At 38.1% G+C, this 25,965-nt stretch overlaps 1 protein-coding gene and 1 long non-coding RNA gene across 2 annotated transcripts in view; both read left to right on the top strand.

The window, feature by feature from the left end:
* On the top strand, window positions 1-23,650 carry LOC114358490 (uncharacterized). Its single transcript, XR_003656377.1, has 3 exons — window positions 1-216; window positions 9,560-9,629; window positions 23,602-23,650. It is a non-coding gene; the product is annotated as an uncharacterized LOC114358490 (long non-coding RNA).
* A 235-nt stretch (window positions 23,651-23,885) lies between these two features.
* LOC114358487 (Down syndrome cell adhesion molecule-like protein Dscam2) overlaps window positions 23,886-25,965 on the top strand; it is a 71,471-nt gene continuing 69,391 nt past the window's right edge. The window contains exons 1-2 of the mRNA XM_028312464.1: window positions 23,886-23,920; window positions 24,590-24,662. Of these exons, the coding sequence (XP_028168265.1) occupies window positions 23,886-23,920; window positions 24,590-24,662 (108 nt within the window). The remainder of the gene's footprint in view (window positions 23,921-24,589; window positions 24,663-25,965) is intronic.

Genomic DNA, 25,965 nt, shown 5'->3' with positions numbered 1-25,965 from the left:
TCTTGCTCCCCAAAAGAGCGGGAAACCGCGAACTCGGATTCGTAACTCGAAAAAATAACTGGCAGGTTGAATAAAAAATAATAATGTGGCAGGAAAAGTGTTAAATGGATTCTAATTTCAAATGTGGACGCGCGATTCGATTTTGTTTTGACTGACTTTGTGTTGCGAAAATGGATTTGAAGTTTTGGAAGTGTCTGCTGTTTTTGTTTTGTTTTGGTAAGTTGTTACAAATTGTTATAACATCGTTAATTACTAATCAATACTTGGAAAATAATATATCTTACACATATTTCATCATTTTAATTACAATTCATTAAGGTTTTTTACTTTTCCTTTGCCGGTGGTTTTTCTAAAGTTGTGCGTTACATCATGTAAAAAATAATTCGGGCAAAACAGGTAAAATTGTAATATCGTCTAATTCAAAATTAAACATTATTCAATCTAGAATTTATTTGAAAACTATGAAAGTATGAAGATTTCACAAAGTAAGTACAAACTTACTAAAACTAGCGTAAGTATCAGTAAAGGTAAATCTCTTTCAAGTCAATAACTATTAGATAATCATGCAAAATAACTTATAACATCGAAATTAATGACATAAAACGATAGTAACAATGCTTTATTCATCTAAAAGTGACCTTCCCTTTGATGCCGAATAATCCGATACAATAAATAAAGTTAGTCCGGTCCTTTTATATCTCCGAATTCCCTGGACAGTCGACTTCTATTCTTATTATTGGCTTAGTGAACTATTTTCGTATGTAATACACTCAACGTCAAATAAATTGCACCTCCCGCGACAATAACTTTAAAGATTTTCTTCAGACACAATCATGGTGCCCCACCAATATTGTTGTTAGAAAGCCCAATCTATATCTAATATTATAAAGAGGAAAGATTTGTACCTATTTTTGTATGTTTGTATGTTTGTAATGAATAGGCTCAAAAACCACTGAACGGATATTGATGAAACTTTACAGTATTATTGTTCATAATCCAGAATAACATATAGGCTATAATTTATGACGATCTGTGACAAACGAAATTTCACGCGTGCGAAGCCGCGGGCGGAATGCTAGTAATAAATAAACTTGAAGAAAAACACATTTTTTTTTTATAAACAATTAACAGGTGACTTGAAAAAAGCCCACCTCTGGGACCAATTAGAGCAATTTTTGTGGTTCAAAACCAAATAATGTTCTCACTTGTCCTCTTTAACAGATAGTTAACGATTTATAACCATAAAAGTTCGTAACTACCTGTCGCTATTTTGAGGTAAAATAAAAACCTCTCCCTTAATGAAATGAAGTTTAGAACTAAGCTTTGAAACGGAACCAATATTGGTGGAAAGTGGGGTTACGTTTGAATTTTCTTGTCGCGGGAGGTGCGATTTATTTGACGCCAAGTGTAGTTATACCTAGTAGAAAATAATACTATGTCCTATTATTAATTTCTACGTCCATGACTTCGCCCACGGGGTTTTTGGCCTAATTCGAAGTTATTTTTATCGGCCCCTATCAATATTACCTTTTAATTTTCTCACCGACGACATCATAAAGGTAGACATCATCAGGAAGGCGCTGGACGCAGGCCGCTACCAATCAATGAACATGGAAATCATTGGGGAAGGCCTATGTTCAGCAGTGGACGTTTTATGGCTAAAATGATGATGATGATGATGATTTCTCACACAAAAGTTTCATCTTTGTTAACCTTTTATGAACTTATTAACAGCGCAAAAAAAATTATCTATATTTACTTACTAATATTATAGCTGAAGAGTTTGTTTGTTTGGTTGAACGCGCTAATCTTAGGAACTACTGGTTCGATTTGAAAAAATATTTTTGTGTTGAATAGTCCATTACAGTAGAGGAAGGCAATATTCTAATACTATTAAGTACGACTAATAAGAGCAGAGCATCAATGAAAAATGGAAAGCGGGAAAATTATTCCCATTTTTAAACTATTAAGTTAAAAAACCAATGCTAGAGTCACTGTCTAACATAATATACTTACAACGGACTTGAAGATAAATTCTTACGTAGCCTAGGGGTGTACTAAACTTGGAGAACGAGGGTAGAATGTTATTTGGGGAGTCCAAGTTTCAATCAATTCAATCAATATTTTCTATGACATAAATATATTAATGATAAATAAATAATAGGGGAGCGGACACTTCATAAATAATTATTTTAAAACGCACATTTCATAGATATGAGTCAAAAATAATTTGATTCATTAGGCCAGACGACTTTGAAGGGCGGAACTTACAAATGACGACGAACAAAGTCAAAATGTATGTACATAATATAAACGTGTATAGGTACTTCTGTTCAAATGCTGTAGAAAAACAGCGTTCTGAAAGAGTTAATATAAGTAAGGATTTTCCTACTATCAAATTCCATGTTATGCCGTCATAATATACCATGTATTGTATAAGCCGTTATGGCGTTAAAAGGTGGTCTTTATACCAAATAATATTACCAGCTATATTATTTTATTCCCTTATCCAGAACACAATACCAATATGCCCGAATAAAATCTACTTTACTACCCTATTATCGCCAATGTCCAGTCTATGAAAAGGTGGGGAGCAAGAATAGCGCTAATACCCATTTGTGGGGTTATAAAAGATACACAGAGGGTTGGCGTAAAGGGCTAGTGTTATTACTGCTATTTTTTCGAGCAATAGAAAGAGCTATCGCAATAACTGACTCTGGGTGTAAAGGTTAGGTCGCACTGTAAGAGAGGCGATAGTTACTAAGGCCCGGTCTATGAGCACGTAGAATTTTCAATGACCCCAAGCTACCCATCCTTATCGCTCGCGCGTAATTATTTTGCTGTCGCGACCGTGCGACGGGCGCCCGCAGTGAGTGTGCGAGCGGTAAGGATGGGTAGCTTGGGGTCATTGGAGAATTCTACGTGCTCGCAGACCAGACTATAGAAAAATAAAAACTTTATTGAAACTCTACTTATGTATGAACTCAAGCCTATTTTTTTTGTTGAGCGGCTTTTCTAGTTCAATGAAGCCCTGGACCAATTTTTTTGTAGTTCGCCTCCGTGTCCTTATCTATTACGTAGTGCAGTATCTTTTAGGGTCGATATGTTTTACCATTTAAATCCTGTGGGCTTAAGATGTGTTTGCCCAGGTGAATAAATAAATAATAATAAAGCCTATAATAAAATGCTTAGCAAGCGGTTTGTGCGTTGAAATATTTTGTGCGCTTGCGCATCTCTGCTACAGTGTGTCTCGTAGCTACGGCAAAACTGACAACTCAAAATATTTAAAGTCAATTACTCGGCACTCGGTCAAGTGTTGTCGGTCTATCACACTTTTTTACTTTTTTATCACTCACCTTTTCACACTTCAATCACTGCACCGATTTTGGTACAACAAAATTCACGCGGGCGAACCCCTAACTGGACTATTTCCACCTCTCGTTCCCACCACTGCAACTAATGTGTAGCCAGGATCTACAGCTTGACCGCCACAAAAACCCAACCAATGAAGGTCAAGTTTGTCCCGGGGGAAAGTTAAAGTCATTGGACCCGCAACGAAATTAATCAGAACATAGGAGGAGTTCGAAATTGAGGTTCGACTTCCCTACATTGCAAAGCGGATGACAGATGACAAACAAAGGTTTAAAACCTTTAAGAAAATATGAACCGATGATGAAGGGCGAACCCCTAGCTACATTTAGCTTTTAGTAAAGTATATCTTTTCTCACAGTGTAGTACTAGCTTTATACCCAGCCCTCAATCCGCGCAAATGACATCGCCTCGCTGACGCGGCGAGAACGCGTACGCAATCATGGTCAACTACGGTACTGGGAAATTTTCAAGAGTGCGTAGTGGCCAGTTTTGAAAAAATACTCTATGGGTTAGGGACCCATTTTTTTACTATAGTCTGGTCGCCGAGCACGTAGAATTATGTCCAATGACCCCAAGCTACCCATCCTTATCGCTCGTGCGTAATTATATTATTGTCGCGCTCGCACACGCACTGCTGCCGCCCGTCGCACAGTCGCGACAGCAATATAATTAGAACGATAAGGATATGTAGCTTGGGGTCATTGGACAAAATTATACGTGCTCGGCGACCAGACTTTAAATAAGTTTCCTCCGAATAATATACTCGGCTACGTATCTAAGCTCCATTTGCTATGGTGAACCAGTTTGGGCTGACGAAGCTACTATAGGAGCCGCTCGATGGAAACTACCAACGTCAACGCCTTACACTGATTTTTCTTTGCAAAGCTTACAGAACTATGAGCACGGAACCTCTGGTGTACTGCCGGTCGACTTAGAGGTACAAAAGCGTGCGGCTAATGCTATGTACTTCGCATCAAGGGAAAGTATAACTGCACCGATTTCTTAAATAGCCGCGGTCGTTCTAAAATAAGCCGACTATTAATTGATTCCAGACAAGGCAAAAAAGATGGGATACGTCAGTCAAACGGCGTAATTTATACAGGGTTTCCACCCTGTATAAATTAACCACCACGATGAGTGACTCACTCGATTATTTCTAAACTATACGATATCGAAAAACTGGTTACTGATCCTGAAAGTACTTCACGAGTCTTTCAAACGGTATCAGTAATAGGTTACAGAATTAACTGGATCTATCGGAAAATTCAATGTTTTCAGCTTCCATACATTTAGTAAAACCACATACCTACCTAATTATTTAAAACTATACAACATATCCAAAAAATATAATTTCCGTTTGCGGTTCTGCAAACGGACGACAAACGTGCGTCTCAAAACGTCTAATTAATTTGAAAGAGCTTCATTTGGCAATTCTGCGAACTTTGGGCTTTTCAATATACGAAACAATTACTTTATTTGACAACAAAAACATGGCAACCACGTATTAACAAAGCAGTCTCAAATTCTCCCAACTTAAATTGGGGGGCCTCAAAGTTAATAAGATTGGGTAAACAAATAACACAAGCTCCTAATATTCCACTGCATGTGGAGTTTAATTACGCTTAAGATGTCTCAAAGACAAATATAAAACTTGAGACTGAAGTCAGACATAGACCAAATGGAAGAAACAACCTTTGGACGAATAAATAAAATAAAGTTTCGCTTTCGCACTATCATTAATTCGGACCGCGAGCGGTGTGAATCGTGTAAGTGCTCTTTTTGAAATGAAACTTAGGGGTAAATAAAAAGACCAAAGTGAATATTTTGAAGTAAATGTCTTGGCCAACTTAACGTTCATGCATTTTATCAGACAAGTTCTTGTTTATAAATCTAGGATTAAAAGTCAAAGTACTTTTAATCCTATATTTATAAACAAGTTTTCTCTACCAGTATTAATCGTATTTATCCACCAAAAACATGTTCATGTAAAATCCCTATTGTCACATGATTGTAAGGTGAAACATTTAATCATCGTTCATTAGGTACTTATACTAGTTCTTGTAGCAACGAAATGGCCAAGCCTAAGTTAACTTTGACTAAGGTGTGGTGTAAAGTCGTCGTCACCTTAAGGACATAAAACAGCAATAGTTTCTTTCCCTTGAACTTCACAACCTTAACAAAAAAAATCTTAAATGGTGTGGCTGTTTTTACACAGGCTGTGGCAAATATGACTTACGCTGAAGAATATAGACCGTAAGCGTCGTAATTGCTCAAGTTCGAGTCCTGAAAGTTTTAACGACGTCGCCAAGTCGCGAAGTCTCCAACAATATTACTTAGCGTTTCTTCACAGATATGAACGGCACTTTGTATCTTCATAGGCACTTTTGTGAAGTTGCTTTTCTTGTCTGCTTTTGGGGTGTTTTTGGGGTTTTTCACTTGAAGGATGACAAAGGAACCCTATTAAAGTGTATTATGAAATCGAATAGACCTTGACAGATTTTATTAGATTTTTATTATAATAATAATCATCAGATAATTTATTCTTCACTACGGTAGAACGACCTCTACCTGATTCATCAAAGGGAAATAGAGGATTTGTATTACATTCCTCATATGGGTTGGGGAAGCCTGATTTTCTCATATTTGTCCTTTTAAGACGTGGTTCTGGTCATATTACGGTGGTTTAAATCTACATACGAGTATTTTCATGAAGAGACACCATCTTTTTTTAAGCCGTGGGGTACGAATGAGTACGAAGTTATGTATTTTTGTATACGACGTTTAGTAGGTACTCAAAATTCGAGCTTGTACATAATATTTAGATATTCAATTTAAAAATATTGCCGTAGCCCGTAACTGTAATAGTAATTGAACGCTCAACCGAACACAAAACAATAACGCCCTAGGGAACCGTGTTTGTTCCGGATACAGCACAAATATTGTTTTAACGTAATACCCAACGTAATTATTGTTTCAACTACAAGGGCTGTCGGGATTTTGACACCGTTATGGGATAAATTTAAATAAAATACTACCATTACTTCCATTAATTCTGTTAAAGATTGTTGATGCATTGAAGTAGATTGGACCAAGGAATCACTTTGTTCCATACAAACTTAGTCCCCTAGGGGTAGAATTTCGGAAAATCCATTCTTATCAGATGTCTACGCTACGTCATATAAATAACACACGGGTTCCAAGTTTCAGGTCTCTACAATCAGCGGTTTAGGCTGTGCGTTGATCTATCAGTCAGTCATAATTCAGGACATAGTATTGTAATGTCAGTCGGCGTCAGACAAATCTCTCTCGGGCCGTATAGCGTCTAGATTTCCACAGTTCATATAGGTTTATACTGTAATTACATAAACATTACATAAACATTAGGTACGAGTAAACATAGTGCTAACATAATTACAATAACAGAGCTGGATACTCGCAAACATTTTGTTAACTCAATTAAGGCGGATAGGGATGTCACACACAGGCTTGTGACGTCACAACCGGACGCTGGCATACCGGTTGTAATGTGTGTATGATTTGGTTTAGTTTTGGGATAAAATATTTATTGAAACTTACGCCCGTATTCACAAACGATGCTTGCTTAACTGAAGCAGCAAATCGTGTGTCACCCTGTGCGTCCACGCGCACTGTGAGACTTCGTAGTAATGTTTGTGAATACGGGCGATAGTCTTTCATTATAGGGTGCGGATTTTAATACTAGTGTATGATTAATGTAATTTATAATAACATATTTGAAAGACATACATACATTATAATATGGTATTATAAGAATACAAAATCATTGCAGATAATGGACTTGGACACAGTTAAAACATTTTTATAAAACTCAAAATCTAAGTAAGAAAATGGTAAGAAGTTAATAGCGTTGAGCGAGTGATTCTATATTTCATTCCCCTAGGAAAATTTTGAAAGCTTTATGTAAATAGCACTGAAGTTATTATAAAGGCAAGCTTAATAGTAACATAATTAAAATAACAGTGTTCTATACATTTTGTTGATTAAATTAACGTGGCTAGGGTTGTCAGTTAGGTGGAAATGACGTCACAACCGCATGCTTGCCAATATTTCCGGATATTATTGTGTTTAGATTATAGATTTCTAAAAATAACCTAACTAATAAAAAAATTTAAAAGTAAATTATTTAATAAAGAAGTTAAGACTTCTAGATATTCTTCAAATATTTTTGTCGTTTTTACATGAGAGTCTTTTAAAAGCTCTTGGGAGTTTTGTATTTAAGTAGCTAAACGTAAGAGAGCAAACGAAGCAAACGAAGTTTCAATACCCACTCGATTCGATAAAATTAGTCTTAATAAAGTCTTGAAGAATTTATCCAATGTGGCAACCCTACAGTTAAATCATTGATTTGCTGATTAAGCTAGAGCTTGCAGTGGATATTAGTACATCCGGTTCCGGGAAACCTGGTAATGTTGGATTTGATAAATAATATTTGAATGCGAATACCAATTAGAATTAGGAAATTAACGGATTACAACAGATATGGGTTCGAATCCCATCGGAGGAAGATTTTAGACTTAGAAGTATAATGTAGGTTGTGTAACAAGACGCTTTCAGTGTGTTTGAAACAATCAAATCAAATTGTCTATTTATGAAAGTGGGGTCCCAAAGACCACTTTTACCCAAGTCTGTCGCCATAACAACAATGTTAACAGCAATAAAGAGGTAAAACAGCCAATTCCTCTGTGGTTGTGGATTCACCTTCGGCTTGTACTACGCAATTTATTATTTCATCTTCTGTATACTTACGCATTCACAAACATAACTATGAGGTCTCACAGTGCGTGTGGACGCACAGGGTCACTCTCGAACCAATCTCAGAGCTCTATTCAACGCTGTGCGTTCGATTTGCTGCTTCACTTAAGCAAGCATCGTTTGTGAATACTGGTGTTACTTGCTCTGAATCGTAAGTTTTAAATGTTTTTACCCGACTGCACCAGACGGAGTGTTATTGAACTAGGCTATGCTATGTAATATGGAAATATTATCATTGCACGATCAAGGGAAAACGATCACACAGTCGAATTGAGACCTCCTTTTTTGAAGTCGGTTAAAAATAAACTTAGTCCCCCGTTCCCACACTCGACACACCCCCAAAGGCACAAAAGTCTTATCTAGGTTACATCTCGCCTCATTCAGACTTTGTCAAAGCGCTTTCAACTTAACAGGACTCTTTTGAGTCTAAGCAAGTACGGGAATTTGGGGCTTTTTGAGCTTCGCAAGCGCAATTAAAAGGTCTGCCGAATGAGTTATAAGGATGAGTGTCACTTGACACAAATGCTGCTATTTTGGGTTTTTAAAATGCAATGGTGAAAATTATTATGATCTCTAAGCGATATAGAAAGCATTCCAAAGAGTCGTGGCGAGAGCTTATGAACAGTTTTTATCATTATTTTCATTACTAATAATAAATAAATAATAAATATCCTTGGACATTTCACACTACGTCGCTAGTCCCAAACTAAGCAAAGCTTGTACTATGGGTACTAGACAACGGATATAAACATACTTAAATACATTTTATTTTGTAAATACATACATATTATACATAGAAAACACCCAGACCCATCACAGATATTTCAATTTATGCCCGACCGGGAATCGAACTCGGGACCTCTCGGTATAGTAGTCCGTTCTGAACCACCACCAAACGGCCGACTAATTCATACTCATTCATCATAACCCATAGTTGTGCTGACGAGGTACACGGTGGGGTGTTGGATATCATTTCAGAGGGTAGCTCTCCTGGCGATGTGCTTCCATTTCTGACGGTTAGAGGCGTCGCGAGTACACTGGACCATGGTGGACTCAGTAGCCTGTGATCTCAAATTCTCAACCTCTCAAGATCTCAAATTTACCATAGGATAATGGAGGATAAAGTTAGCAGGAAGGCGCTGGATGCAGGCCGCTACCAACCGTGCGATGTGGAAGTCATTGGGGGAGGCCTATGTTCAGCAGTGGACGTCCTGTGGCTGAAATGATGATGATGAATGGAAGATATGACCTACATTCCTCATGGCGGTTTAAGTAGGCCTGATGTTCGGATAATAAAATGTTTGTCCTTTATAATAGTACAGTTCATCTCAGCAATAACATGTTTTATTTATATTGCCCTATTCATGGCCTTAATAATAAGTCTTTTTTGTTTCAGTTGCTATAGTTTCATCGGCCTTTGTGGATCACCAATTCAATTTACTTGGAAGCGGTATCCAGATTTTAAGGTAAGGTTTCAAGTTATTCTTTTGTATATTTCTAAGCTGACTGTTTTGGGGACCTTCAAGAATTTGAATAGTTGATTTGGTACTACCACAGAATAATAATAAGTACTACGTACAGAAGTTTTACTTCGCGAAGGTATTCAAAAAAATGTATGCTCAATGTCATTAACAATATGGTGTAATTTAGCCTGTCTCAAGAGTCAAGCACCATTTTGTTGACAAACGTCAGTGATCGGCACTGCGCCGAAGCTATAAGGCTGACTTCGGTAAAATGATGTGACGTGAGGTGCCAAACTGCGGAAAATGGGGGAGGAAATACACGATTTAGCATGAATTATCATGAATAATATTAACTACTTATTTACCTCTCAGTGTCTTGAGGCAACTTAAAAAAGTACATTCTGTGTTTTTATTATTATTTAGGCAGTTAAATACTGCTCAGTATTTAGTACACCATTTTCTTTATTTTCTTCCATCATACACAAGAATACGCGTGCGTGAGTCAATGTTCGCTCGTATGTGAGGCCTTGTCGAATAGTATCCTGTAGGTGGGCCATCGTGCGTGTTTTGTTTTGGATGTAAACTCGCGGAGATGAACAGGCCTGGTACTACTAGATTTCTTGGTATGATCGAGCGGAGTTTGCTATGACCAAGTAATACCTAGTTATGTAGAGTTACTAAATACTCTAAGTCCCAATAGATTAAGATAATACCAGTAAAAAGATGTTAAGAAAACTTTTTTAGCGAGCGCAATAATGTAATTGTATGTACAAACATAGGTAGGTTTACTATGTAGTAGGTACTGTACCTATTTGGTTTGTTTTTCTCTGAAGTATGCAATTTGGAAAGGAAGGGTAATTTTATGGAAGTTATTACAGATACATAACACTATAATTGAAGCATAATACTTGTTTTGCGACTAAACTGATAGCCTAAATTAATAAATAGTTATGAACAATAATGCATAAAATTAATTGTCCTCTAAAATAGTTATATAACTTTAAAATACAATCACATTTGAGCAATCTGTAAATAAATCCCCTGAATTTACCAATACAATGTGAAATACGATTCAGTAATTAATTAAAATCTCGGTCATACAATATTGACTATGGAACATGGTATTGTAGCCAGTAACTATTGCAATTACGAACGACATACTCTCGTCGAACTATGTGGTTTTGCTAAACTAAATTGGTAAATAATGTGGACTAAACACACTGTCACAGTATAGAGGAATTCAGTAGGTGCATTTATTTTTGGTTCGTTGGTTTCAGCGAATGACAAAGGCCTACCCCAATTATTTCCACAAAGACCGGTCATGCGCCGCCCGCATCCAGGAACCTACCGCGACATTCACCAGATCGTCTGTTATTGAACTGATTTAAATGATATTGAAATCCAGAGAAAAGAGGATACTTCTTATGATATCCTAGTTTTTTAAAGGGGGGAAAATGTGTTCTACGCACGCGATAGTCTTTTTGTGACAGACTGAAAGGTCAATGGGCAAAATGGTCCTACCCGGCTCCAATAGATATGCTTCTTGTGTCATTTGAAAGGTCTTACCAAAGTTACCAAGACGAACTACATTTACTATGGCCACCAGCCTAAGAATGTTGTATTGAGCAGGTCTACTGTTCTTATTTTATTTATTGTTCACGTTGAACTAAAGCCAAACAAGAGGATTATTAAGCGTTCGTAAACTCATCTCTCTCCTTTGATGCAATTACGGTGCAGTTTCGTTTGACAAACTAAAAGCAACGGCCCAATCGCTTGTATTATGTTTCGCTAAGCAAAGTTTGAACCCTAATACAGTCGGCCATCAACACTTCAAACTTTTTCTACAAAATAGCACTAATCCGAACTATAGGCATTTTTTTTATTCACAACGAGGAAGCTCTTGGCCTGTATCTCATCTGATGGTAAGTGACGATCAGGCCGAAGGTGGAAGCGAGCTTCACCCGGAATCCTCAACAACGGAGGAACTGGCTATCCCACCTCTAACTGCCGGAACACAACAATGCTGTTAACATTGTTGTTATGGCGACAGACTTAGGTAAGATGGTGGTAGCTAGCCAGGCGGACTTAGAACAAGCCCTACCACCATCCAAATCGAACAGAAAATCTGCCCCCACTGGGAACCGAACCCGGGACCTCTGCGTCTGAAGCAGGTGGTCTTACCACTAGACCACAGAGGAGGATAATTTCGTCCAACTAAACCAAACGACTTCCACGGCTGGACTAAGGCCTTCCTCAAGGATGTCCACAACGACCGGCCATGCGCTGTCCGCATCCAGCTGTTTCTCACGACCCTCACTAGGTCACCACATCACTGAACAGGAAGCCTGCCTGTACTACGCCTTACGGCCCGTGTAGTCGCCACTTTAGAACTTGTCTGCCCTAAATTGCCATCAATTCCACGAGCTATGTGTCCCGTCCACTGCTACTTAAAATACCAGACCCAAATGGACAACAAAAACGTATCAAGGACGTCCACTGCTGAGGGCTTAGTGTGAGTTTACACAGAGTAGGTAAATACAAATGAGTAGGTCATCTTCATAGAAACGCACCGAGCGCGGTTTGTATGTGAGCGCGCGCAACTCGGGGCAACTCACCGCTAATCCACGCTAAATTTTGTCAGTGTGTGCGTGCGCGCCGCATACGTATTGGCGCGCTCACATACAAAACGCGTTTGGGCGTTTCTATGAAGATGACCTACTCATTTGTATTTACTCTGGTTTACATCAAACGTCTTTACTAGTGTCTGCGTAAAAAAATGACATTAAATGTATGACGGATTGGACAGCGACCCTAGCGGATACTTTCAAGAACTAAAGGATAGTGCCAGGGTCTGGACCAAGTGCTGCCCAGAATCAACCCATAGTGCATTTTGTTCCTCAGATCAATACTAATGTGTAAACCGAAGCGCACTGCAATCTATCCCTGGAGTTAAGAGAAAAAAAGAGTTTTGTTTTGAAATATTTTCATACAAAATATCATCGATGTATACGTACTACGCATAAGATTTCGTGATTTTGGCATTAAATAACACTCGCTATGTTGAACTTAACCATACTGCATCCGTACACCTTACTTTAGTGCGACTTAGACATTCTTTATAAGCGATCTAGCGCTGTTGCAATAGTTTGGTTACTTGACAGAAATCATTATTTCCAAAATGAATCAAGAAGTTTTAGTCCTCTATCCTTGCAAAAAATCAATTCATTGGTGTATTACAATCGATTATTGAAGTTATTGTAAGATAAAACTTCTTGCTCTATTTTGGAAATAATTAATTTCGGTCAACTAACCAAACTACTGCAACAGCGCTTGATCGTTTATAAATAATGTCGAAGTCGTACTAAAGTAAGGTGTACGGATGCAGTATGGTTAAGTTCAACATAACGAGTGTTATTTAATGCCAAAATCGCGAAATCTTATGCGTAGTAGGTATACATCGATGATATTTTGTATGTAAATAATTCCAAACAAAACTCTTTTTTCTCTTAACTCCAGGGATAGATTTCAGTGCGCTCCGGTTTAAAAATTAGTATTGGCCTGAGGAACAAAATGCACTATAGTTTCATTCTGGGCAGCACTTGGTCCAACTTCCATACATGGATTGGCACTGTCCATTTTTATAGATTTTATTGACGCGCTCGCTAGTGACGACGGTTGATGTAAACTCACACTAAGCCCTCTGAACAAGGGCCTCTCCCAATAATTTCCATAATGACTTGGTAGCGGCCTACATCCAGCGCCTTCCTGCTACCTTTATGAGGTCGTCCCCTTGTGGGTACAAAATACCAACATTCCGTTAATTTATCGAAGCTGACTGTAAACAACTACGCAACTTTATTTATTAAAAGTTGTATCCTTAATTAAAACGCGCATGGCAACATTGTTGAACTATGAAACATTCCAGCGAGTAAGTCGCGTTACCGAATAGTTGCAGCGAACTATGCGGCCGTTTGTGGAGCCCGACATAGTACAAATAGGTCAGCCAAGATAATTAAAATTATGCGTGAAAAATAAAACTAATGAAAGATAAAAGTATTTCGCTCGTTCGGTCAGCCAAATGTTGTCGACTGTTGGACAAAGCCCCCCAAGTATTGCCACATCAACAGCGGTCTTGCTTGCGCTTCCCGCACGAAAGTGCTTCCTGCGACCTTTACCAGTTTCTCATTAATTAATTTATTTTCTGTAAACAGGTTTTTTATTAAGCATTAATACTAGTTGTATTACTTAACTCTACTACTGTTTCGTAACAATAAGTAGGCCAGTGCTGAAACTTAATTATACATAAACAGACGTTGATATCTACATCTGCTTTAGATGAAAAACGCATTATTTGTTGCGGAGTGTTGTTATAAAGTAATCAGTTTTTTGGTAGGTACGTTGATTTTGATTCCGAACTAGCTCTTCTATTTACGCTGTGCTCATACTAACCACAAGCAGAATGTTGACGATTCGTCAGCCCAGCATTAAAAACTCATAGCATAAAACGTATAAAGGATTTTTGTGGTATTACACCTCCGAAATACGAATTTAAACATTGAAAATAACAAAACACCTTTTAATTTTCAATGAATAAATCGCTTCAACAAAAAGACGTACCTAAAAGCTTCTTGAAAGTTTCCACAACAACCGGTGCCCCGCAGATCGTCGGTCCACTGAGTGGGAGGCCTGCCTACACAGTCTTCCGGTCAATGGTTGCCGCTCGATAACTTTTCTGCCCCAAAGGTCATCCGTAACAGTATATGCCCGCTCACTGTCACATAAGTTTGGAACTTTTGGGGGTTGTTTAATTTTAATTGATTGTTTTTAAAAGCTAAATTAATTAAAATAAGAAAAATTGGGCAATGGGCATTTTACATTACCTTTCTAGTCCCAAACTAAGCAAAGCTTGTACTGTGGGTACTAAACAACGGATATAAGCAATAAGCATACTTAAATACTTTTTTTGTAAATACATACATATTATTACGTAGCAACACTCACACCCATCACAGAAATTAAAATTTATCATTTCAATTTCTGCCCGGCCGGGAATCGAACCCGGGACCTCTCGGCAATGTAGTCCGTTCCGAACCACTACACCAAACGGCCGACTGAGCTGAAATAGAAGTACACATTTTGTAGCTATTTCCTCAGTATGGTTCATGAAATACAGTGGAGGAATATGTTGTGCATCATCAGGTCATTTTGTCTCACTCACACTCACTGTAGGAGTACGACCGTCTCTAACTTACCGGCCGGGCTACGATGTGCGCCATGATAAAATCTTATCGATGATTTTAGATGACAAATGTATGTATATTATCGCGTAAAATCGATAAAATGGCGTGATAAACGCTTATAGCGGCGCTCATCCTAGGCCTACAGGGGCAAATAATTTGGCCTACACTCCCCATGCTGGCCAGACAGGTTGTAAAGGCAAGATATTTGCGTCGTATTATAGTAGACGGGGTCTTCCACCAAAGCGGGTAGAAGAGATGTCTTTTAATAATCAGGTTTCGTTATTTCCACATCACCTCTCCCATCATATCTGACATCTGTATTATCTGAGATCTGTATTATTCAAATATTCAAACATATCTCCCCTCACATTTTGGTGGAAACCGGGCCTTAGACGGCCCCTGTATTAAAATTTGTTGCGACCAAAAGCTTATTTTTGCACACGTACGTTGGTACGACTGTAGCTACGCCTGTACGGAACCCCGATACTTTTAGATTGCGGGAAAATAAAAATAACACGTATACTCTATGTTCATCAAAAGCGAGTGTAAAGAGCTTGAGGCTAAACCAGCCTCCGGGAATGGTGCGAATTGCACTGCCCCTACTATTGGCTACTCGAAACTTAACTTCGAACTCCTATGTTGTTCTGATTAATTTCGTTGCGGGTCCAATGACAGTGTAACTTTCCCCCGGGACAAACGTGACCTTCACTGGTTGGGTTTTTCTTGGCGGTCAAGCTGTAGACCCTGTCTGTGTTGCTGTAATTTCCACATTGTAGAGTTATGGACTAACTAGCTGTGCCCGCGACTTCGTCCGCGTGGAATAATGACTTTGGGTAGGCACTTTTAATAATTTAGTCTAATTATTTTACAAAGGCCTATGTTCAGCAGTGGACGTCCTATGGATGAAATGATGATGATGATGATGATGATTTTACAAATAGCTTTTGCCCGCGACTTCGTCCGTGTAGAAGTCGAAAAAGTTCTCATAGGATTTTTAAATGGTTTTTTTTAACGTTATTATCTAAATGTTTGAATACTATTTGATCGTTTAAACACAGGAATGATTCAATTACATTTTTTTTTAATATTATAAACAGTTCTGTTAATGTAATTAAATATTACTAAATTAAATTATGACCAATGAAACCTTTCACGGCTTCGCTCTCATGAATGTTAACGACCGTCAAAAGCACGTCGATAGATGGCGGTCACTAATTTAGACTTTGATTTGCTCGTTTAAACACAGTGAATTATTCAATTACATAAAATATCTTTATTGATTAAATTTTAAATATTATGAACAGTTCTGTAAGTGTAATATTTAGTTCCTAATTAGGACTAATGATACGTTTCACGGCTTCGCTCTCATGAATGTTTACGACCGTCAAAAGCACGTCGATAGATGGCGTTTTTAAAGATATTTCTCACCTCTTAACTATTTATTGAAATTTAGTTTGTCACATATCGTCATAAATTGTAGCCTATATGTTAGCCTGGGTTATAAATAATAATACTGTAAAGTTTCAACAAAATCCGTTTATTAGTTTTTGCGTGAAAGAGGAACAAACATCCAGACATCCAGACAAAAAGGTCACAGTGAGCCAACCATAAAATATAGACATATGCTGTTGCGGACTTTTTTGTAGAACTTTTAAAGGGGAAAATCCTATCATACATAATTTATGCGAAACTTTAACCGTTTACGCAGCGTCAGCTCTCAAAAGGAAAAAAAACACTGATTTGAAACATTCTTCATTGGTGCTCCGCTCCTAGTGGTCTTAGCGTGATGATATATAGCCTAAAGCCTTCAGGGATTAACGGACTATCCAACACAAAAAGAATTTTTCAAATTGGTCCAGTAGTTCCTGAGATTAGCGCGTTCAACCAAATAAACAAACTGTGATTAATAAATTGCGCCACTACAAACCGTACCAACAGATGGCGCTGTTACGATCTTACTATGGCAAACTCCATCGCGCATACAATCCTGCATCGCGGTGACGAAGTTTTTTACCCTGCCCAGTATATATAGACAAACCAAGACTGGCAAATTAGATGCACCATAGCTCCTTATGGTGGTTGAACGTCATATTCCATAACTTCAGCTTTATAATATTAGTATAGAAGTATAGATAACAGGCTTAAGTCTTTCTTGAGTTATTATCTACTTTAGGTATTTCTCGCACACGAAATTCTTAAACGAAAAAGGGCAAAGTTGAAAAGTCCCAAGAGGACTGTTGCCCTTTTGATCAAAATGGTAGTACAATAAGCACTTGTCGTTCAAAATGAAATAGAACTCTGTATTTGTCAGTCCTGTTTTGCGGGATTCTGCTTTACTGGATTGTTGCGGGAACTTTAGAGTTGAGGATTTAAATATTATTTAGTCACGAGTATTCTTATAAAAAGTGAAAAACAAATAGTAGGGCCGCCGAAAAGGAGTTTCAGCACAACGAAGCGAGTGAATGCGAAGCGCTTCGTTCGCACGTGTACACGTACAGCCTCTTGTTTTGATAAATGACTGTGTTTACAAACATTGTCGTCATGGGGAAGAAGGATGTTTATTTGAAACGATTCGCTTAAATATAATTATCTCGCTAAGGCTTAAGGACGTCTTCGCTATTACAATCCATTATGTTTTGTTTGTAATTGTTAAGACAAGGTTTGTAAGGTTTCTTTCCTGGAAAGGAAAAATTTTCAATTTTGGAATTGATTGAACGTCCTTTTTACCTTCTTTTTCTTTTCGTGTCGACAACAAACCTGCACAGTGTCAGCCCAAAACTCCGCCACAAGAGTGGCGTTGTCAGCAGCATTCATCAAATCCTCTTTTTACATGACTGCGCTAAAAGGAGGGTCATGTTTTTCTAAGGGACTTTTTCTACTATATGTCACTATGTGATATACAATAAGGTTTTGCAAAAAAAAATTATAACATTATTTTAGCTAACGAAAATATGTCTTCAAAAACGACGTCGCCAAATCCCGTAGCGTAGACAGCTTTCCGAATAACTTATCGGATATTCAGTGATCCGGAGTCGCTCATTTCTTCTGATTACACACAAGGGGCCTTTGAAGACTGCCTTGAAAGGATTCTGTATGGAAATAGCTGGGTTGGGTTAGTACTTTTACTTGAAAAAACAAGCCAGTGTCATTTATGAATGTGTAAGGCAGAAAAAAGAAAAGATTATAAGGGGTTCTCCGTACTACAAGAGTGATAGAGAGAGGTGGATTTGCTAACCTATTAAACTTAACATGTAACGCAAATATGTTAAAAATTTAGATTTGAATAAGAAGTCTGACCGAAGGAAACCTCCAGGAAGAAAAGTTCCTCCTCTAGATGGACCGACGATCTAGTGAAGGTCGCGGGAGGTGTGGTTGTGGAAATCCTTGGGGGAGGCTTTTGTCCAGCAGTGGACGTCATTCGGCTGAAACGAACGGAGAAGTCCCTTTAACATTCCTGTACGGAATCCTAAAAAGGGACAGTGTGTCAGTATAAGTTAAGAAACAAGAATAGCGATCTATAAATAACTAATCAATAAACATATTGAGTATTGAGTATTGAAGCCAATTTTAGTAATGTAGGGCACATGCCTTTCCCAACCTTGTGGGTTGTTATGACTAGAGATGTGCCGCTGAGAAAGTTCTCGTTCCCGGCAATATTCCCAGTGAGAATATTCTCGAGAACCGAGAACGCTCCCGGGAATATTCTCAGTGTTCTCGACAGAATACATTTAGTTTTAATTTTAATTTTGTTGTTTATATGTGGTATTATTTGTAATACTTCGATGTTTTATTAACTGGGCGTTAAAATTATTCGTCATAAACAAGGCATGAAACGTGTGAGTGAAATATTGCTGTCTTGCTCACGCTTTTCGTGGCGAACGCGTGCTGCGGCTTTAGGACTCAGCTACGGTATTTGAACATGAGTGTGCCTCTGAGTTTTAAGGCCCTTGCCACTCTGGCGGATTTCAAGTGGATTCAAAGCGGATTTAAAGCGGAGCGGCGACGCGACGGAGACGCCGCGTGAAAATATCGTGAAGCTTCCCGAAGGCTGTCCAACCGAGCTGGATTCGATGATTGACCTTTTTTTTTCGAAGTTGGACCTACCTAACTGGACTGTTTGTCCCAGGTATACATTGTTGTCAACAACTTCGAGTGTAGAGTCTCCAACTTTTAGAGGGGTGGGTGCAACACGGTTTTTAGACATGATTTTTAAATCTTGTCCATGGTCATTTTGAGACCCACTTGTTGAGAGACTCTATTGAGGCCATCGAGCATTGTGCCTAGATCTTCCTGCTAAATCCGCTCCAGCCCAGAAGCTTGAAAACATCTTCTAGGGCGGTGGTGATGACGTCTCCCTGTCTCACCCCTCGCTGCAACTAGATAAGTTTCGGGTCCTGATCTTGAAACGGACTGTTACTATGGCGTGTTTGTACAAGCCTTTCAACACTTCAATGTATCGATCGATAGTCAATTTGGCACAGTTGGAGAGACTGAGCACTGCCCATAGTGCCCATGTCTCAATCGAATCGAAGGCTTTCTCATAGTTCACAAACGCAAAGTGGCTGATTATACTCCTTGATCTTCCGTATAATCTGCCGTAGCGTATATTATTATGGTCTATGGTACTAAAGCCTTTTCAGAAACCGGCTTGTTCGGGGGGCTGAAAGTTGTCAAGCCTGCTAGCGTGACAATTCGTAATGACTATCAAAAACAGCTTGTAGATATGGCTCAGAAGCGAAATGGGTCTATAATTCTTCAACAAGGTTTTGTCGCCTTTTTTGACGAGGAGTATCACCATACTTCTTTGCCATGCCGTAGGCGTAATTCCCTTGAGGATGACGGAATCGAACAGCTTCTGAAAAGCCTTTAGTACCGGCGTTCCACCTGCTTTCAGAAGCTCAGCCGTGATTACGGTGCCTTGTTGTTTTTCAGCTGTTTGAGAACCATTCTAATCTCGTACAGACTAAGATCAATCTAGCTAGCACGTATTTTATATAAAAATGTGTCAAATGATCCGTCAGACAGGCTATCCACAACTTATCCAGAAGTGGCGAAACAGGCCCTTAATAAGCGATTGTGAAATATGCCCTTAATGTCAAATGTAAAGAATAGTTTAAAAACTAAAAACACGCTTTTAGTTACTAACAGGAATCATCAGGACCCTGGACATCATCTAGCATTAAAGTGCTCGAAAAGACAAATCCAACGGACCCAAACTCGATGAGTTTCCGCCGTTTCGTTTAGGAGTTCCTATGGCCACCTCCTGACTCCATCATTAGGACCCTGGACATTATCTAGCACTTAAAGATATCGAAAAGACAAATCCAATGAACCCAAACTCGATGTGATTCCACCGTTTCGTTTAGGAGTTCCTTTGGCCACCTTCCAGTCCCATCATCAGACCAGCTGGTACCACAATATTGTATTGTCATCTAATCTGCATAAAGTTTCATGATGATACAAGACTTAGAAATGCATGTAATTCAGATTCTAAGATTCCATTACTTAGTTAGTTACATACACGACGACCTAATAAAAGCGTGTTAAAAACGAAAAAATTTACAGTTATATTATTTAATTGCATGTAAAAAGAAATTTCTGTCATCTTACATATCATTAAAACGACATTTCACGACGAAAAAAATAAAATATAATAAAGGAACAGTTGCCGAGAATATTGCCGAGAAAGTTCCCGAGAATATTCTCGGGAACACTGAGAATATAGCCTTTCTCTGCAAATAGAGTGTATTGTTTAATATACACTTATCTGTCGACTTAATTTAATACTATTTTACTTAAGAAAGTTTGTTTATTTCCATTTGATAAACATGATTCTCAACCTTTCTCACTTAGGAGAACGCTCCCGGGAGCGCTCCCGAGAATATTCTCAGTGAGGAGAGCGTTCTCGGGAACGGCACATCAATAGTTATGACTAAATTATTCTATATCTAGTACACAGAAAATATTTCAATATATCCACCTACCCTTAAACTATGTCAGAGCTTTAATATTGACGGATAAACACACTACTACCCGTTCGCGCTAAGTTTGCCGGTCCGTGGAATGCGCGTCCCCTCCCCCAACCGCGATTAAACGCAATTAGTTAGTGATTAAACGCAATTAATGTGTCTTATTTTACGCAAATACACAATTTTTATCAATAATAATAAATAAAAAATATTTTAAATATAGTTATAGTTATAGACGCTTCCCTTCGAGTGACGTCATATCGCCAGCGGCAAACTTAAAGCGAACGGATAAAGATGTTGTGAAAAGAAGGACTATTCATTTACCAAAAGTTAGAACTATCACCATACTTATTATTATTCTGTGCTATCACTGACTTGAATAATGTATTTTTTTGTTTTATATTTCTTAATACGGTCCTAGGATCTCTATACTGCGCTGACGACGTACGTATTCCACGTTTTAATATAAACGTAGTTTTCCCAACTCGATGTTTTTTTTATCTGAATTTTAACTGTTATTTTTCATCCGGTTTGATCGAAACTGCAATCTGAATTCAAACAGCAATCCTAGTTTTAATAAAAGCAACACGATCGATCATTTTAAAAATTAATTGATGGTCATATTCATTACAGCGTCGTTTCTCAAAATTTTTGTAGCCCCCCTATATCAGAATGCTATTGATATTATTAAAAAAACATACCAAACGAATTGAGAACCTCCTCCTTTTTTAAATTCGGTTAAAAACGAAGAAGTTATTGCCCATGGATGGATATAATTTCGACTAACTTGTATTTTTTCATTCGTTCTCTCTCCAATTTGCATACTTTAGAAGAAGACTTACTCGTAAGCCATAAGTTCGTTTCTCTTTCTGACTTACTTTTTGATAGATAGATAGATAGATAGATAAAACGTTTATTTGCATAACAGAAACACACATTACAAACAGAAAGTACCAAAAGTAGGACAAAATAGTACCCTCAGGACAATATGACATGGTATGGTAAGACAGATATAAAAAGAAAAAAAAAATCAAATGATACTCTGATACTAAATGGTTTTATAGAGCAAGAGCATCAAGAGAAAGTTTCAACAGCATCTTAAAAACAACAAGAACTTCGTTGAATACCCAAAACAGAGTTTAATCTGATGCATGAAAAGACTTGTTTATTATTTATACGGCTGAATTCTAATTTCCAAGTTAAATTGTATAAATTTTAATATTCTAACGTATTCACGGCCCACCCCCACGAATGTAGCAAAAAATATCTTACATGCCGATCTTAATTAGTAAAAAGCCTATCTCTTATTTCGTCCATGGCGTACTTGCTTTTGGATAGCCTCTAAAAATAACCCGAAGAAGTCAGCCCCTTAACTAAGTTTGTTGCTACAACTTAAAGCACAGGTCCCAAAACGGTGGCAAATTGAAGTTTCACTGGACCGTTGTATTTATTATACTCACAAACTCCAGTACTTCAACTTGCTAAAACGTTCAATTCTGAACCTTATGATGAGGCAGGTAGGTCGTGGTAAGCGATTAGTATATTTTCCATGTAGACTTGCCGTGTGGTGACGGCAGAGTAGAATACATTTGTCACCAACCCCTACTCTTCCCGCGGGTGTCGTAAGAGGCGACTTAGGGACTACACATCAAACTGAGAATGGGCAGCAGCGCTCTCTGAAAAACATCAATCTTTTAAACTGCGATCTCCAACCCGCCTGCCAAGCGTGGAGATTATGGCAAAACCCTCCACTACAGACTATTCCCACCTCTCGTTCCCACCACTGCAACTCCTGTGTAGCCAGGATCTACAGCTTGACCGCCACAAAAACCCAACCAATGAAGGTCAAGTTTGTCCCGGGGGAAAGTTAAACTGTCATTGGACCCGCAACGAAATTAATCAGAAGAACATAGGAGGAGTTCGAAATTAAGGTTCGACTTCCCTCCATTGCAAAGCGGATGACAGGTGACAAACAAAGGTTTAAAACCTTTAAGAAAAAGATTATGCACCACGGACAATAAATTAAATTAAGGGGGCCTATCTTATGAGCAATTAGCAACTACCTGCCAATAATATTTTTCACAAAATCGCTTAAAAGCACGGAAATTTTTCCTTGTCGCGACAAGATCGGTGTAATAAATTGCGGAAACAGATGTATGTTGTATTGAATTAAGCATTATATCACGTTCATGTTTCCAAAGATCACACTCCCACAAGATATGATGGGCAGACTGCTCATGACTGACATCATCAGTGGAACACTCGCAAAAAGGAGACGGAACTAGTTTGAATTCGTGAAGTGTAAAACCCTCCACTACAGTGGAGGAGGCTCATAGTCCAGCAGTGGACTGTAAAGAGCTGTTGATGATGATGATGAGACTTGCAGAATATTCTGACTTACAACCCGATCGAATTAACTGCACACCTGACCTGGCATCCGTGACGTCACACGGGGAGGTTTGCGAGTGAGTGCGAGGGAGAGTCGCATTCAAGCGAGGTGCGCAGTTAGTTTTATCGGGTTGTATATTAGTATTTACAGTCAACAGCATATCAGATTATTCATTTTTGTTGCAAAATATCAACATTTAGAACGATATAAGATCCCCCAATGTTTGGTTGATTTGCTATCCTACCAAATGGGGGCAAAACCCTCCACAGTTTGAGAACCTATGCCCAGCAGAATAACACAGCGACTCCACCGATAGTCGCCCAGTCTGTCCATTAAAAATAATTGGTCCGTGCTTCTCACTTCGCATCCATTTTCAGGGAAAAAACAGCGAGCAGTCGGGAGCGGTGGCTAAATATGTATCAAGGTAAATAATAAATGTACCTTTCTTAGAAATATTGAATATTGTAGCAACATTGCGGGCAATATCGCCCAGATTTGGAGTTTATTTTTAAACATTTTACATGTCCTTGTACAGTCAGTGTCTTTCAAATACCCATGTAGTTAGTAGTATCTAATAAGAAGATAAAAATAGTACCTAGCTAGGTACCTAAAGAGTTCGCAGCGCGTCTTTGTTATTAGGGCTATATTTCACCGGGACACCATGGCGGCGCAACCAGCCGCCGCTACTATCAAAATGTATGCAGCTTTGCGCAACCAAACGGACACCAGGTGAGTAACACTCTATAGAGTTGTATACATTTTGTTGGTAGCCGGCGACTGGTTGCGCCGCCAACCGCCATTGTGTCCGGGTGAAATATAGCCCTTACAATTGGTATGAGGTTGCGTCGTTGTCAACTTTTTGGCCATTTTGGGTGTTTTAGAGCGCTTTCACATTAGGGCGTTAGTAGCGCGACTGCAGTGCCGCAGCGACGATTATATAATGTGAAGGCATGCATTCGTTGTCACATAGTATGAAATATTCAGCAGCGCGCCTGTTGCGCGTTTGTCACGCTGCTAAATAGACATGTTGACACCACCAATCAATTGACGTACTTTTTAAAACTGTCAAAACGAAACTCTCCCATAGATTTTGTATGGCACTACAAGCAAGTGACGTCACTATTTTGTCAACTAAATTATACAACTATTTTCAATTACAATGCGACCAAAAATCGAAATTTACAGGTAATTAAAAATTAATTAAGTTTTTATGACCAGAATGAAGTGTCTTTTTAGAAAAGTTGTGATTTCGAATTATTGGAGAATGGTGTCAAATTGTCCATTGCCTAAATGTGAAAGCGCTCTTATGAACTATTTGGCGCTGATTGTACTATATAATAATTATCTTTTAGATTCACAAATAAGGAGGTATAAGAGGAATATACCAATGATAATGTCGCAGCATTTTGGAGAAACTACACTAATGCCAGGGGGTGATGTAAGTAACAATTAATTATTATTTCCCCTTCCCAGCGGTTTCCATAGCGCTCGCGACATGCGAAAATGCACTGCCTGAAAGAATCACACAACCTATTCCGATTACTATGGAAACCGCTGGGAAGGGGTATCTTTGTTTAACAATTACGTCGAAACTAATAGACGTAGACTAATAAATTTACATTCGTTTTGTAAAATAGCTCAAATACTAAAAATACAATGCAAATAAAACATACCTTAACGACCTGGTTTTTCTTGTGTTGGAAAATAACTGAAAAAGAAGTGAAAAAAGTAATGTATTTTTCTAATTAAATCCATTCTTACTCCCATAAAATGTATGAAACTTGTGTCTGCTTTCTTCTTCTACTAATAGATAATTTTATTGGCTATCGCATGATATAAAATATTTGCCTATTCATGTTAAGCTACCCACGCTTTCACTTTATTTTTTAAAGAAGAGGTGTAAACTAAAAATTAAAAACATAAATCGATGTAATTTTTCGAGAAATGGGTCAGGCCCCAAATTTGAAGTATTTTCATCGATAAAATTGTCCATAGATTACGCCCTTAAAGTTTGATCACTACAAGCCCGGACACACTGTATACTCAAGTTATACGTAGCGTAAAGTCAGTAAGTAGGTACCTTATTTATTACGGCACAAATATTACTTTGTCTACGAAAGCAGAACCCATTCTTTACTTGTCACAACACAAAGAAGTAAAGCGAATTTAAATTACAATGAATATTTAATGTATTGCCGATATCATCCATTGTGTCGTGAAATATTTCACTACCGAGATTTTATGACATCAGCTATAATTCTTTTTTGGCAATACGTCAAACTTTTGTGAAAGAAAAATGTTTTAAAAGTTAGAGAAGTTTTTGTGATGGCTTCTTTAGCAACTTGACACGTTTTAGAAGAATTCAAGTTTTGGTTTTATTATTTGCGCCACATTTTTACTGACGGTAATATTTTTAAATGCTTCACCTCATAGGGCCACAAATAAAGCCTTTATTTCCCTCGTGATAACAGCTATAAAGCTAAATAAATAAAATAAATAAATAAATAAAGCTGTTTTAGATTATTTTTTATTACTTCTTATCCCGTCGAATACAAGTATGTTCTACAAAAATCTACATTAATTAATTTCCAATAACGTTGTGACTAAACCATTATGACGTAATCGTTACAATTTTAATTATATCTCCAGACATGACACCCTATATTGCTTACGAAATACAGGTCTATTTCATGAATCACAAATGTAATTATTCTCCAAAGCAAAATTAAATACAGTGCACG

The sequence above is a fragment of the Ostrinia furnacalis genome, unplaced genomic scaffold (genome assembly GCF_004193835.3).
Source record: "Ostrinia furnacalis isolate ACB-3 unplaced genomic scaffold, ASM419383v2 OfSCF3961, whole genome shotgun sequence".
NCBI lineage: Eukaryota > Metazoa > Arthropoda > Insecta > Lepidoptera > Crambidae > Ostrinia > Ostrinia furnacalis.
Note: the sequence above shows the minus strand (reverse complement) of the source record. Positions and strands in the feature narration are given on the sequence as shown.